Genomic DNA, 14,414 nt, shown 5'->3' on the forward strand with positions numbered 1-14,414 from the left:
TTATAAAATTAGTCATATGCTGCATAAAAATGTTAGAGTATAGAAAACAAAACATGAAAATAACCTAATCGTTTTGAACAATTAATTAAAATAGGTGTGTGTTATCGGGGATATTGGGATCATCCCCTAAATACCTTACGAAGACAAGCGCAGCAATGACGGGAAAAGGGTGTTGTTTAATGACACCAACCAGTAACCTATAAAGGGAGTGAGAGAGACAAGGTCCACACTGCACTATGCTGATATCAGTATCAGCAGCCTTTAAAGGAGTATTACTGACTGACACACTGCCAGGCCGCGCCGCAGGGAATTTTAATGTCCCCACACAACGCGCCCGACACTGAAAAAAATCAACCGACGGATTTACACCCGGAAGCCCTCACCGGTAAACCGGCACCGTATACAGAGTTTATGGGTTGAACTGACGTGTCGGTTGGTGACCTAATTAAAGGGCGGATGTCGAAATATGGCAAAACTCAATTAATAATTCCGCAAAGTTGAATTATGCCCTTTCGAGTGCAGCAGCAGGAGCCAATACGGCCAGGAATGTCGCACGCTGGTTTCCGTTCCGGACTTAATAACGACACGAAGTGGTTACTAGATAGCTGCTGGAGGAATTTTATGGTCGTATCCAATAATTTATCTGAAGGTTTGCTCAACTTGTACTTAAGAAACGTAAGTGGGGAACATTGTGGGGCGTCTTAAGACGCCTTAGGCGCTTGACAGTTCCCGTGAATTTGTTGCGGTCGTCGGCATTATATTTTTATGGCAACACATCGTATTTGGAGGTGGTTTAATTAAAATTCAACCCCTTGTCAAAGTCCCCCCCCCCCGTGCATAAGAAAAATGATCACACCGTGCGATGCTGGTCGGCCTGCTTCCCCGATACAGATCAGAACCGGGTGACGCTAATAAATTTACCTTTCAGACGCAGCGAAAAACAATCAAAACTATGCACACAATTCAGACAAAGCAATCTATCACAAAAAACAATCGCGGAACGCCGCCATCTGTTGACAACTTTTGTTTTAATTATGGAAACAAAAGGGCCCAAGGAGCGCTGCGCCAGATATAAAAGACAAATGAGACGCCCGCTCCTTACTTACTTCACTTCCGGCGTGGTCCCACAAAAGAACTTCCAATTTCACGTGTTACTGTTTCCGGAAATCGTGAGCCCGGCCTACCACCCGTCTCCGTGACTCCACACATCGAAACGTCGAAAGGTTTAAATCTTTTTCAATGCCTCATTACAAAACAACGAACGGTCGACGAATTACGCTTTCGTGCAAACCGACGTGTTCTAAGGTGCACACACGTCCAGAACATTAATTAAAATCGACGTGTAATATTTGTTTTTGTTCGGTTCCGATCGAAATATAGTAAATGAAAGCCATTTCCATTCAATTATTGCTGATATTGGAGTTGATTGTGGAGTATGGACGTGTCAATCGCAGAGAATCACTGACGAGGTACACGAACGATTCCGGGACGAAGGGGCGGTTGGACCGAAAGGGGGAGGCGGCGGCGGCGGCGGCTGCTGATCGGTGGAAGGAGGCAGGGCGGCGGCGTAACCAAAGAGACACGGACCAAAGGTGGCCGAAAACGCCTACGGCTTTGTTCGGCGCCGACCTCACACGTCAAATGCACTTGCACACATACATTTTCCGGCGCGACGCCCGATACGTAACACACCGGTGACACAGAGAAAAAAAGCGGGGGCCCTTTGATGACCTACTCTTCGCCGCCTACCGCTCCATCGCCCAAGCCGGGGTTCCTGCGGACGCAAATTGATTGATAATGATTTCCGGCGACGAGCCTCGAAGGAGCAACATTAAATCAATCCGTAATTAAGCCGTTGCAAGGGAAAAATCGTTTCCGCAAGCCGAAGAGACCGTCGCAAATACCATCTGTAGTCGAGTTTTAGTTTTAATTATGGAAACAAAACGGCAAAAGGAACGTCCCGGCTGGAATATAAAAGACAGATGGTCCCGTTCAGTGCCTTTTGCTTGCCTTCCAAGTTGGCACAGAAGGATGTAGTATGTGCCACCCCGGCTTTGGGAGATATATACACATTCCCGATTTGATTGGCCAACTTTCCGAATATATATTCCTTTTGTTATCGAACAGACTTCATAAACTTCGGATTGTTACTTCAATCACTGCCGGCTTCTTTAAAACTGTCGGTGCGGTGCGGGGCCGCACTTTTCGACTTTCCATTTGTTGCGGATGTCTCTCATCGAAATTCGAACTATTAACATAATTGCTTGGGCCGCACCCGCTCTGATAAATTATTGTTTTTCGTTGACGTGTTGTAATTAACATTTATATGGTTAACATTGATTGAATTGTAAATGTTTAATTTGTTCTTCAAAATTGATTGAGATTTATTATTTTAAATAAATAAATAAGTTAATTTAAATTAAACTGCTTACGTTAAGAAACTTTAAACCACATTTTTCTACGTACAAAATGAAAAATCCAAAATAATTATTAGAATAACTAAATAGGTGAATCAAATTTTTAGTGACTGAATTAAGTCACTTTTACAATGAATTCAAGATGTTATTTGGTTTCAGAAATCAATTGGGTTACTTAAAAAATATAGAAAAGAAAGGAATATAGGAAAAAAAATGTAAATACAATTTTATTAATAAAAAAAAAACTATATTTGAGTTGAAATAAGACTAAAAATGTTTTGTATTTATTTCTTTACAATTCTTACTAATGCTAGAACACTGACAAATAGACAAATGTGTCTTTTTCTTTTGCCATAGCAAGTTTTAGGTGTACCTTCAAAACATGGTCAACTAAATTAAGATCTGCAGATTGTACAAGTCATTCTATTAATTTAATTTAATTCTCCTTACATCATTAATGGTGGACATGGAGCATTATTTTGTTGAAATTTTACTGCCTTCAGGTTTCTGTCACCATAAACATTTGTTAAAGAAAGTTTATTGATTTCCAAAATCGATATATTCTTTTATTTCTTCAAAAATGTATAGATTATAGTCTTACACATTCTACTCCAAGGGTACCAAAAATACCTGAAATTTTAAAAATTAGTTTTATATTAAACATTTTATGTAAAATATATAAAGAAATTCTTCTTATAAATTGGTTAAAAAATCTAACCATCTCCATATTGGTATACCCTACAAAAAATATGTGAAATCATGTTATTACCAAATTAACTCATAATAATTATACTAGTGCAAATGAACTCTTCACAGTAATTCGAGGACCTCAAAAAATATAGGTATGCCATATACCTATATATTTAGAATATATATCCGAGAGATGTACTGAAATTATAAAGCAAAAAGATGTTAAATAAAACGTTACTCATTTAATCAATAAAATTCATTTCATAATGTCACATTTTAGAGTATTAGTTTTTAGAATTAAAATATAAATATATACATATAAGTATATACAGTATTGGCAGAAAAAAACATATAAATTGTTAGAAAAATCAATATCGCTTGATTGTAACGAGTGTTTTACAACAATTTTCAAGATTTGGTGATTGGAGGGAAATTATAAAATCAAAATTATTACGGAAACTTTAAATAAAAACATGTTAAAAAATTTTATATTTTTCCTTTTTTATATATAACCAACTTAATCTTTTATTACTTTTAAACAAAATATATAAAGTGTAGAATAAATAATAATAATAATAATAAATAATTGTATATATTTTCTATTTAAATTTACCTTTAATTAATAAAGTAATTTATTATAACTATTATAATAAAAATTGAAACAAAAAGTGTTCAATTGTGGCGCCCAACGTGACCGTGGTATATAAGTTCACGTTGGGCGCCACTTTTTATAATACTTGAGAGAGATTTTTACATCTAAGTCTCTTATTTTCAAGAAAACTAAATTTAAAAGACATAAATAAAATCTATTTTGATGATACAAATCTATTATAGATTGTTTAGATGTAATTTATAATTCTAAGAATTTGGTGGAAACTCAAATAAAAATATGACATTTATTTATATATTTGGTGGATGCGCTAAAAATATAAATGCAGAATAAACTATTATGAACAGAAATTAAAAAAAAATTATAATAGCAATTCTTAATATTAACAAAATTAATATTTTTGAAAATATTATCTAGTAATACATATAATATTAATTTTACTATATGCCCTAAAATATTTTGTTAAAACTAATCAAAATTAATACAAAATATTAAATTTAAATTTTTGTAACAATCTAAATATATATAAAAACTAACTATAATTATTAGGTTTCCATATTTTTTAATATAATAGTTACTTAATGCTCTGCTATAACAAGTTTTAGATTTAATTTATAATTCTAAGAATCCAACAAACATTTATGAATAGAAACTAAAATGATAATAATTTCAAGTATGAATGAGTGAACAAAAACAGGAAGCACCCTTCTGTCAATTGTGCTCGGGACAAACAAAACCAATCAAGAATATATGAAGCATTGTGGAATTGTGTTAGGATTCGTTAGCATCCCACCACCACTGGCTTGTAGAGTCGTACTGAACCCCAGGATCATATCAACGTGGATTCACCCTGGAGAAATTATATGTAATAAAATATATGAAAACTAACATTAACCTAAAAACAATATTTCTAAAAATATGGTGGATGCGCCAATAAAATTCTATGTTATATGTATGTATATATTTGGGGGATGGGAATTTTACAATATATTATTAAATAAAATACTAATTACAAATTACTTGAAGTAATAAATCTTTAAATAGCATAAATTGTTTTACTTTTTGCCAGGTCAAAACAAATAATCATTAGTAAAATGATGAATATATGTTAAAAATTTAACTATTAATAATTTTTATTAATATTTCAACATTTTAAAAAGTTATTATAATAATGACATCTACTAAATATTTAAAAAATTTGTTTCAGCTTTGGCGAAGGATCGCTGCAAGACGCCCGACTCGCCCGAGGGCGCCCGCCAAGCCACTACGCCACTGTCACCATCGCAGTCGTCGCCCACGCGAAATCCGGTGAACGGTTCCCCGTCACCAATCAACAACGGCAGCGCGGACAGTTTGACGCCGCCGTTGCCTGCGTCCACGGCCCTGTCGGTCAATTTGGACCCGGCACGGGGCCTCACCGACCAACAGTACGCCATACACGGCGCCTACATCAACACCAGACAGTTGGTGAAGGTGAAGCGGTTCCTGAGCACGTTGGTGCAGTTCGGCTGCGACATCGGACAGGACGTCGGCGAGAGGGTCAGGAGCCTGGTATTGAGTTTAGTTGTGAGTATCGGTTTTTGATAGAGCTGTCGATGTGTTGTGCAGTTTGAAAAATTTAATCCCGCGAACAATACGTACGTAGTTTCCGACGAAAATTGTTTAAAATTATGCACAATGCTTTTTTCTTCACCGAACAATCCAGTTCATGAACATTGTGAAATAAATTAAAGTTACTTTTTCGTTCGTTTAAACAGTACATAAACGTGCAGTTTTGTATCTGACAGTTGAATTGTTTAAAATAATTATTATTTTAATTAAATTTTAAAGGCAATACTGAATTAAATTGCATCCATTAACACTAAGAAGCTTTTAGCAATATGCAGAGACTGGTTTATATGTCAGAATGCAAAACGTCAGAGCTAGAATAATCCTTGTGGTTGCAATTAAATCCTTCAAATCAAAAATTATTTAACATTTGAAACGGAGGGTGGAGATCAGTGTAATTAGACCCTGATATTATAAAAATAATTTTAAGGAGTTCTTGGCGTCCAATTGAATATCTTAAGCTCTATTAAAGAAACTGTAAATAATAAAAATATATTTTGGATCCATTAATGCTAAAGGTTACAATGCAAAATGACGAAACTAAGGTATTGTAATAAAATGATCCTTGGTTAACGTGTAAGCCAAGAATGAATTTACCAACACCACAAATTGGTGGATTTATATACGTTTTAGCTAGACCATCAATTTGTCAAAATTTTCGAAAAAAACTATTAGGTTTAGATCCAGGACATGGCATAGTCATTTTATTTGCAAGTAGAGTATTGGCAGAAAGTAGAGCAACTTTTTTAAAATTCAAAAAATTTTTGTCCTGGTTTTTATATAAAAATAAAGAGTTTAATTTTACTGATAATTATTTGTTTTGGGCAGACAGTTTTACAAATATTCAAATATTTTAAAGTGTGCTTCGGGTCATTATATTCTTGAAAATGTTGTTCTTCAATATTTCTTTTTACATAAAACGATCCATCAGACCCTCTATTCAAAGGAGAGGACCTATTCCAAATCTCGAAATGTAAACCCTGTAATGGTACCAACCGGGGTATCATTTGAAATTACAAAAGTTTCGAAGAAATGGTCACGTGATCGACTAGAATGATCCTATTCCTACCCTTTTTGTGTTTGTTAATATATAATTACAAATGTAGTAACCAATGTAATTTGTCTTGTAATAATTATTTGTATAACTAACCAAATTAAATGAATTTAATTATTCTTCATCGTCATGTAGACACTCTATCGAATACTGAAGCCAATTTCGTCCTGGTCCCCATTTTGGAAGATTGTCAAAAGAAAGGTCATTTCATCACTTATCGACCACCACACACATATAATAAGCATAAATATAATAACAATCCCCTCGGAGTTATCGCCACAATGTCTCTGAACAATGTCAAAAAAGTATACACACCGTATACATACTTCGATAAAAAAAAAACGTACGCTCAATGTACGTTAACATAAGAAACAATATATTTCTGAACAGCATATCTCACGCAATAACTTTAAAATAATGAAACCAAATTATGCAACGATATCTTAACAAATTAGCAAGATATTAAATGTCTGAAAACACTGTTCTCACTTAGGTCTTCAGAAATCTATACATGAGAAAAACTATTTTACGAGATCATATTGTTTCTAAATAAACAAGAATAACAATAAAATGATTGCAAATTTCGAAAATGCTGGAAACAGAATTTACAGTGAATTGAAATAAATAAAGCCGGGACCACGTACACGTTTTACACATTACACCAACAAACATTCGAAAGATTTAAACTAAGAAAATATACTCTACATTTTAACAAACAGATATTATTACAAAATGAGGATTATTAACAAGAAATATGTAAAAATTCCTACCTAGATTTGGATTTCGCAATCGCACGTCCTTACGGTTTGAACGCTTGAACGGAAAATCATACCACTAATCCAAACCTTTTTTACAAACCTATTACAGTCTTGCACAAAGATAATTTGGAATACTGACAATCAAAAATAATATTACATTAATTAACTCGATTCCCTAAACAATAAATAACAATATCGATCATATACTTAATATAATAATACATATTTAAATATATCTAACAATAACAATATTCATTGGTTTTAATACAATATTTATTCAAATGGTCACCCTCGAGTATTTGCCGAATTGAACAAAGATGACGTCAAAGACAGCGGGAACTTAAATTCAAACATGAACCAATATAACCCATACCATTACCGACCTTTCGGAGTGAGTATGGTAAACTTTGGGTTAAACTTTTCATGAATAGGTCACCTTATATATAAAATACCATCACTACTAACCAGATTAAACTTGATTTCATCACTCCAGATTATTCGTTTCCTATCGTTTAAAGTCCAGTGTAAAAGGAACCTGGTAAAACTCAACTCTGGCACGTCAGTTCTTCTCTGATAGTAGTGACTTTTTAGGCTGACCTCCTCTTACAGTTCTTGAAGAAACATTAATTCCAAGTTGTGTCTCAAGTAGACCTTTTATTTTGCTAGAACTCAGGAAAGGATCTTTTTTGGAATAAGATAAAATTGGTTTATCCTGAAATCTATTGGTTTTTCTTGGTCGTCCAGTTTTATCTTTTCCTTCTACATTACCAAATGTTGAAAATTGTAAAACACGCGTTACAATCAAGCGATATTGATTTTTCCCTCATCGGATTGAACGATACGATTCATGATTTTAATTCTGAAATTAATTTTATTCCACGAGGCACTACATTAATTGATTTTATTTTGGTGTATACAATAAAACTAAAAACTATTGTGGATTTTGTAGAGATTAGTGACATTTAGTAAAAAGTTGTTCTACTTTTTGCCAGCCAAATATTTAGTTTTTTGATTTGTAGCTAACAGAATTATATTTAATACAAGAAATATTCACTGACATGTTTGTATACAGTGTATTCATAATTGCTATAAATTATAGTAGCAATTTATATTTTAATTAAAAAATAATAAAAATTTTAAACATATATATCAGCTGTAATCTTAAATAAAATCATTTCTTTCCTGGGACTAACCATAATAACTTATTATAAACATTAAAAATATACAAAAAACATACAAAAATAAATTTATAGAAAATTTAATTAGGTGTAATGTTTGGAAACAAAAAAAGTAGTTCGTAGTTGTTTCCTTCACCCCTCAAACTGTACATAAATATTGACTGTAATTATATTAATTAAATTTTCCTTTACAGAGTTCAAATTTAACCATAGAAGATTTCCATAGTTCACTACAAGACGTCACAAATTTCCCATTGAGGCCGTTCGTTCTACCATTTCTCCGAACCCATCTTCCTTTACTCCAAAGAGAAATCCATGGATTGGCCCGTGCTAATAAACAGGTAATAACCAGTACAAAAAAAAAACAGAAACCCCCCTCGCGCAGAAACAAGTTTTATTACGCCCTGGACAGTAGACATATTAATAAAAATACGTTCACGCGACGCCGTGAATAAAATTTATTTTAACGGCATAATCTGCGTAATATCACCAATGAAAAAGTTGTGCTAGTGCCCGAACATAAAAGTAGTTTTTATGGGTTTTCATTTAGGATATACGAGATTCCGTTTAGTTTTAAGTGGCTCACGTAAGTGGGTGCGCGCCACTCTAATTATAATACACATTAAAATTTACAAGTGGCACTAATTATGGATATTGTAAAGTCCACATGTTACATCGGAAGTAAAAGAGAACAATAAAAGCGCGGAAAACTCGACGAGGAAAAGGGACCGAACCACCGGAACTTTTACAATTATTTTTTGATTTGTATTCCGCTGTACTGAATCCATTATTGGGTTTCTTTGATTTATTTGTTTTCTTCGGGGCCAATCCGGTGATTTTTGCATATCGATCACCGGCGGGGGCCACGTTTTATGTGGCCGCTTTGACTAATTTACTTGAAAAAAGCTCTCCTTTCAAAACAGATTTATTCGTACCTTCGTACTTTCGCCCCCCTATTTTTTTAATTTATGTTAATTAAAATCTGGGGTGTCACTTTATCTTGCCAAGTCGGCATTAGTTTTGGACAGTAGAGGCCACGTTGATGCTACACTCGGTGTAACATTTGGTGCTTTTGTACTATACTTATTATTACCCTATCTACACATCTGTAAAGAAGTCCTAAAGAGTTTTAATGTTTACCAAATAAAGAATAATCAAGTTAAAGAGTAGTAAAGTTCATCATCTACGAACTTATAAAAAATTATCTCTGCATGTCTTTTATTAAATTATCAATAGTTTATTAAGAAATATTATTCCATTCTTCAACTGTATGGGAAGATTTGATGGTCATGACTCACCAATCTTATCTTCTTTCTGTCCGAAAAAGGAACATTTAACCTTTGAGGCAATAGCCAATTTAGATGAACATGGACCCATTCCAAACTTTGAAATTAGAATTCGTTTTCTGTCCATTTTTGTCTAAATTTTCTTCCAAGTTTCAGGCTCTAGATAATTTATTGAAGAAGGCTCCAATCACTCACATGTCACACATCATCTATAGAAAATCACATATCCTATAACTATTTAAGAGCGGTTATTAAGATTAAAAAAGTATTTAAGAGTCAGGAAATTATTATTAGTTTAGTTTTTATTGTATACTGTAATATTTTACTTAATTATTTCTACTCTCCTGTAATTAAATTATGCACCTGGAAAAAGAAACGTATTAAATTATTTATTTAAAACGTTGAAACTTTACAGTCAGCCCTTCAGTATGTCCGCACCCACGAGCACATCATAATGGATCCGACCCACTCCCCATCGGAAGTCGCCGAAATATTTCTATCGAGTGACACGCAGCCAGTCAGCGGAATTAAGAGACGACCGTCTGACAGGTAAGGATGTTCATTAATTAACATTCCCCAATGTGCCGTTCCCGTAAGCCAATAATTACCTCTTATGAACGACGGGGGAAAAAAACGAACCCCCGGCTTGCCGTGTTATTCAATAAACCACTTCTGTCTCGGCGCGAGCGTGTGTTGGTCGTGCTTTGAACTACATCGGCCCGTCAGAACCAGAACGCCAACGCTTTTCGTCTTGCCTTTTAATTATTGCACCGAATTCGACTTTTGAAATTTTCACGGATTCGTACGCCACCCTGTTTCTGTCATCTTAATCGATAACTTAAACGATCAACTCGGATCGTTTAAAAAATATTATTAGGTGTATTTTAACACAAAATTTATACGTGGAGTTTTATTAAAAATTTATTTTATCATTTCATTTATAACAATATAATAGCTCTTCATATTTTGAAAGAGAAACATTTATGAATACTGAATAAAATTGATATTCAGGTTTTATATAATTTTAGTACAGTAAGAAGAAGAAACAGTAGTTTATCATTAGGCCCAGATCATTAACTCCACTATCAATTACTATCAAAGAATACTTCCTCTAAATTTTTAATGAAAAGTAAAATATTTCAATTTTTGTATCTTATATTTTTATTAAATATGACATTAAATAAGTTTTAATTTGATATTATCCTTTATATTCAATTATTAATGGTTATGATGTAAAATAGATAAGCAAAAATAAATAGAATTTTTTAGAAAAGTGATATTTTGTAATCATGAACTTTTAATAATACTTTTTAATTTTTTTCATAACTTTATGAACATTGTGTAAAATTCATATTCAGTTTTTGTAGAATTTTAGTACTCCGCAAAACTTTAAGGGTTGATGCCTTGATGCCGTTGGAAGCACTAAATACAGATGGCAACTATGTAACCACGGAAATTAAAGAAGCTGGCACGACTATTCTATTGACAATTCAGCAATTGGTTGACCCTCTGGATTATGCCAAGAAGCTGTCACACAAACTGTCAACAAAGAGTGGTCTCTAAAAGCCAATAGTATTGATTTTTTCTTTGTGTAGTACCTCTTGATGGTCCAGAGCCTCTGATTCGTCCTTCTTATGTTTATGCACAACAGTAGCTTCTCAGTAGACCCAGATCCATTAACTCCTCTAGCAATTACTCCGATGGAAAGGATACTTTCACTAAATTTTTAATGAAAAGTAGAATATTTCAATTTTTGTATACTATATTTTGATTAAATATGACATTAAATAAGTTTTGATTTGATATTATCCTTTATATATAATTATTATGTAAAATGAATAAGCAAAAATAAATAAAATTTTTTGGAAAAATGATATTTTTTTATCAAAAATTTCTAAAAATTTACTTGAATTATAAACAACTCACAAAATTTCAGAAAACTCTTAATTATAGTTAAATTCTTTTAATAATTTAATAAACTAAAATGGATGAAGGTATAAATTCAACCATTTACAAAAAACTAAACCCCCCTAAATCGAAAGAATATGTAAATACACATTGACACACACGTGTTTGACGCCAGTTAACCGTAAGACCTGCAAGAGAAACGATAAAATCAAAATGAAAGGAGTCCCAAAATGCAATTTGTGTTCTTAGCAGCGTGGCAACAAAAAACGAACATCCGGCCGGAACGATCCCTCTCCAACTCGAACGTCCCCCCCTTCCCGTAAAAGAGAAAGAAACCATTAGTCATTTTAATAAAACGGATCGGATGCAGACGACTATCGGGAACGGTCCCGCGATCGGTTATGGGGCGCGATTCGCCGTAAACGCTCTAATTCCCATCGCGCGCCACATGACACCGGTGCCGAAACTGCTCGAAGAAACTGCAAGCGTTGCACACATTAACCGGAAACGGCGACGCATACACATCGGCGACAACCCCTGCAACTGCTGAACTTTGGCCGATTTTAATGGTCATGCAAAACGTCGCAGCCAATATCTGGAAAGGCGCATTCGGGATTCGTCGCCGCTTTATTGCTCATTACCTTGCCTGATTGTCACCGGCGTTCGAAGCCGCCGTAAAGCTCGCCGTGCTGACGACTTTGTGGCACGCCGTTTATGATTGATTTTGCTCGAACGGTTCTCATCTTGTTTTCCGGAAGAACATCATTTATTTTAAATTCCACGGTCAGCATCAAATGAATTGTTATTACCGTTGTTTAGCATATACGAGAATGGTGTCAATGGACAGCAACAACCGGACTCCCAGGATTACATGCCGGCCATGAAGAGACCCGCACCTCAAAACGCCTTCATGTTTTCGCATCATCACAACCTATTTCTGCCCAATATGTCCGCTTCTGTGCCCAATTCCCACTTGTTTGATTATGGCCATCATCATGCGACGCACCAACAAAGATTGGAGGACAACAATAATTCCAGTCGCGGAGATGAAGAATGGAAGAACATACATGTCATGTTGAACTGCATATTGTCCATGGTCGAGAAAACAAAAAGGTAAACTTTATTCTCATCGTATAAACAAATAAATAACCTCTACAATTGTCGACAGGGCATTAACAATCCTCCAACAAAGAAACAACCAAGAGTTAACGGCGGAGTGGTTAAGAAAACAAGATGTCAGCGTCGATTTGAAGAAAGCAGCCAATGAAATTATGGCTCAGGCGGTGCGACAAACTGAAGATAGAGTGGCCGAGGTGAAAAGAAGAGCTGAAGACGCAGTAAACGATGTAAAAAGACAGGCGGTTATAGAGTTACAAAAAGCCGTTGCTGCTGCTGAGTCAAAGGCTAACGAATTGGTGGCTGCTGAAAAGGCGAAAATGGAGAAGCTTCTTACCGGTAAGTCTATTCACAGGATGTACTGGTCGGTGAGGGTTCACCTGATTCCAGTACTCCCTTATTAAAAGTGTATCCAAGTACTCCTTTATTAGTAATTATGCCCAGAATTAGTATTGTGTATGCGTTATTTTACAGAAAACATAAGAAAGCACGAAGACGCTACCAGCCAGGCGGAACCAGGAGACAACAGCTTGTCCCCCATCGCCTCGTCCCAACCGGCACCTTCGCAACAAAACGTAAGGGCTCGAACCGAACATAAGAAACCGAAGAAAACGGAAACACGTTCGTCACGAACCTAATGCTTCCCTTTTCCTCGGACCGTCGAACCATTGCCATCAATCTATTATCATAAATTAGTGACTGTTGTTGCAGTCTTGCTGGAACTGCGGCCGGAAGGCGCACGAGACCTGCTCCGGATGCAGTCTGGCCCGTTACTGCGGCGCGTTCTGCCAGCACAAGGACTGGGAGAACCACCACCAGGTCTGCTCAAAGGAGAAGATCCGCCCGATCAGGGCGCCGACTCCGAATTCAACTGCGCCGGCCGGCACTCCGGTCGCGGCACCGAGCGACGGCAAGTTTAAGAAGTGACAGTTTAAGAAGACCAGGAAAACGAAGAAGCTCGGCTATCTTTAAAATTTGCCCGCATTTTTTTGACCCTGAAGATGTTCACACACGCAATCGATGTCTGTGTTGGATGTTTTTTTGATGTTAACTTTTGACGACTGTACAAAAACCCCTCTCTATAATATCTATAGACTTGTAGGTTTGATAACACAACCTGAACTTTCTAGATGGAAAATGTGCAATTTTTCTGAAGTACACCTTACTTCACTTTTAAACTAAGTAAAATAATGTATGTAAATATTTAATAATCTCAATCACTTCATGTTATGTAATAAGACGATAATACATACCATTCCGAATTTAATCGATCTATAACAATGTGTGTTTCTTACTTTAAAATATATTGTGTTTATTAAATTTGGAGTATGTATTAAGAATTGGTAAGAAACCGAGAAGTCTTTCATTAATCTTTCAACATCAACCAAGACTTTCTTGATTGTCTTACCGCTTTTTCTAAATGCACGATAGTTATGCCATTTATTCCGAATACTTATCCAGTAAGAATCTCCTAGATAACTGAATCTCATTTTCTAGTCAACTATTTTCAAACTTTGTTTAAATAGTACATTCTCTAGTCACATTGTAGAATAATTTGTAAGTGTTTGTGTGTTATAAAAATATTTAACAATTGTTTTTATGATACAAAAGCACCCTGTGTACATTTTTAAATAGACTTTTTATTGTTTATCCTAATAAATATTTGACATTGTACATTTTTATCATGTTATTTATTTGCAATAACAATCTAAATGTTTCCACAATATTTATGCCTACTATTTTTTATTTGTTAATCCCGTCCCGTTTTCATATAACTCACTTTAATAAT

The 14,414-nt window shown here is 34.8% G+C and overlaps 1 protein-coding gene across 2 annotated transcripts in view; it reads left to right on the forward strand.

The window, feature by feature from the left end:
* The window catches only part of LOC109609486 (protein CBFA2T1), a 66,542-nt gene extending 52,191 nt beyond the window's left edge, over positions 1-14,351 (forward strand). The window contains exons 3-9 of one of the 2 annotated variants that reach the window (XM_020026148.2): positions 4,925-5,283; positions 8,510-8,656; positions 10,017-10,150; positions 12,329-12,622; positions 12,678-12,964; positions 13,100-13,200; positions 13,337-14,351. In XM_020026148.2, coding sequence (XP_019881707.2) covers positions 4,925-5,283; positions 8,510-8,656; positions 10,017-10,150; positions 12,329-12,622; positions 12,678-12,964; positions 13,100-13,200; positions 13,337-13,552 — 1,538 coding nt within the window. In that variant the 3' untranslated portion in view covers positions 13,553-14,351. Of the gene's footprint in view, positions 1-4,924; positions 5,284-8,509; positions 8,657-10,016; positions 10,151-12,328; positions 12,623-12,677; positions 12,965-13,099; positions 13,201-13,321 lie in introns of both variants that reach the window. The other variant, XM_049961859.1, reaches the window with a different exon arrangement.
* The last annotated feature ends 63 nt before the right edge of the window (positions 14,352-14,414 follow it).

Source organism: Aethina tumida, chromosome 1, assembly GCF_024364675.1.
Source record: "Aethina tumida isolate Nest 87 chromosome 1, icAetTumi1.1, whole genome shotgun sequence".
Taxonomy (NCBI): domain Eukaryota; kingdom Metazoa; phylum Arthropoda; class Insecta; order Coleoptera; family Nitidulidae; genus Aethina; species Aethina tumida.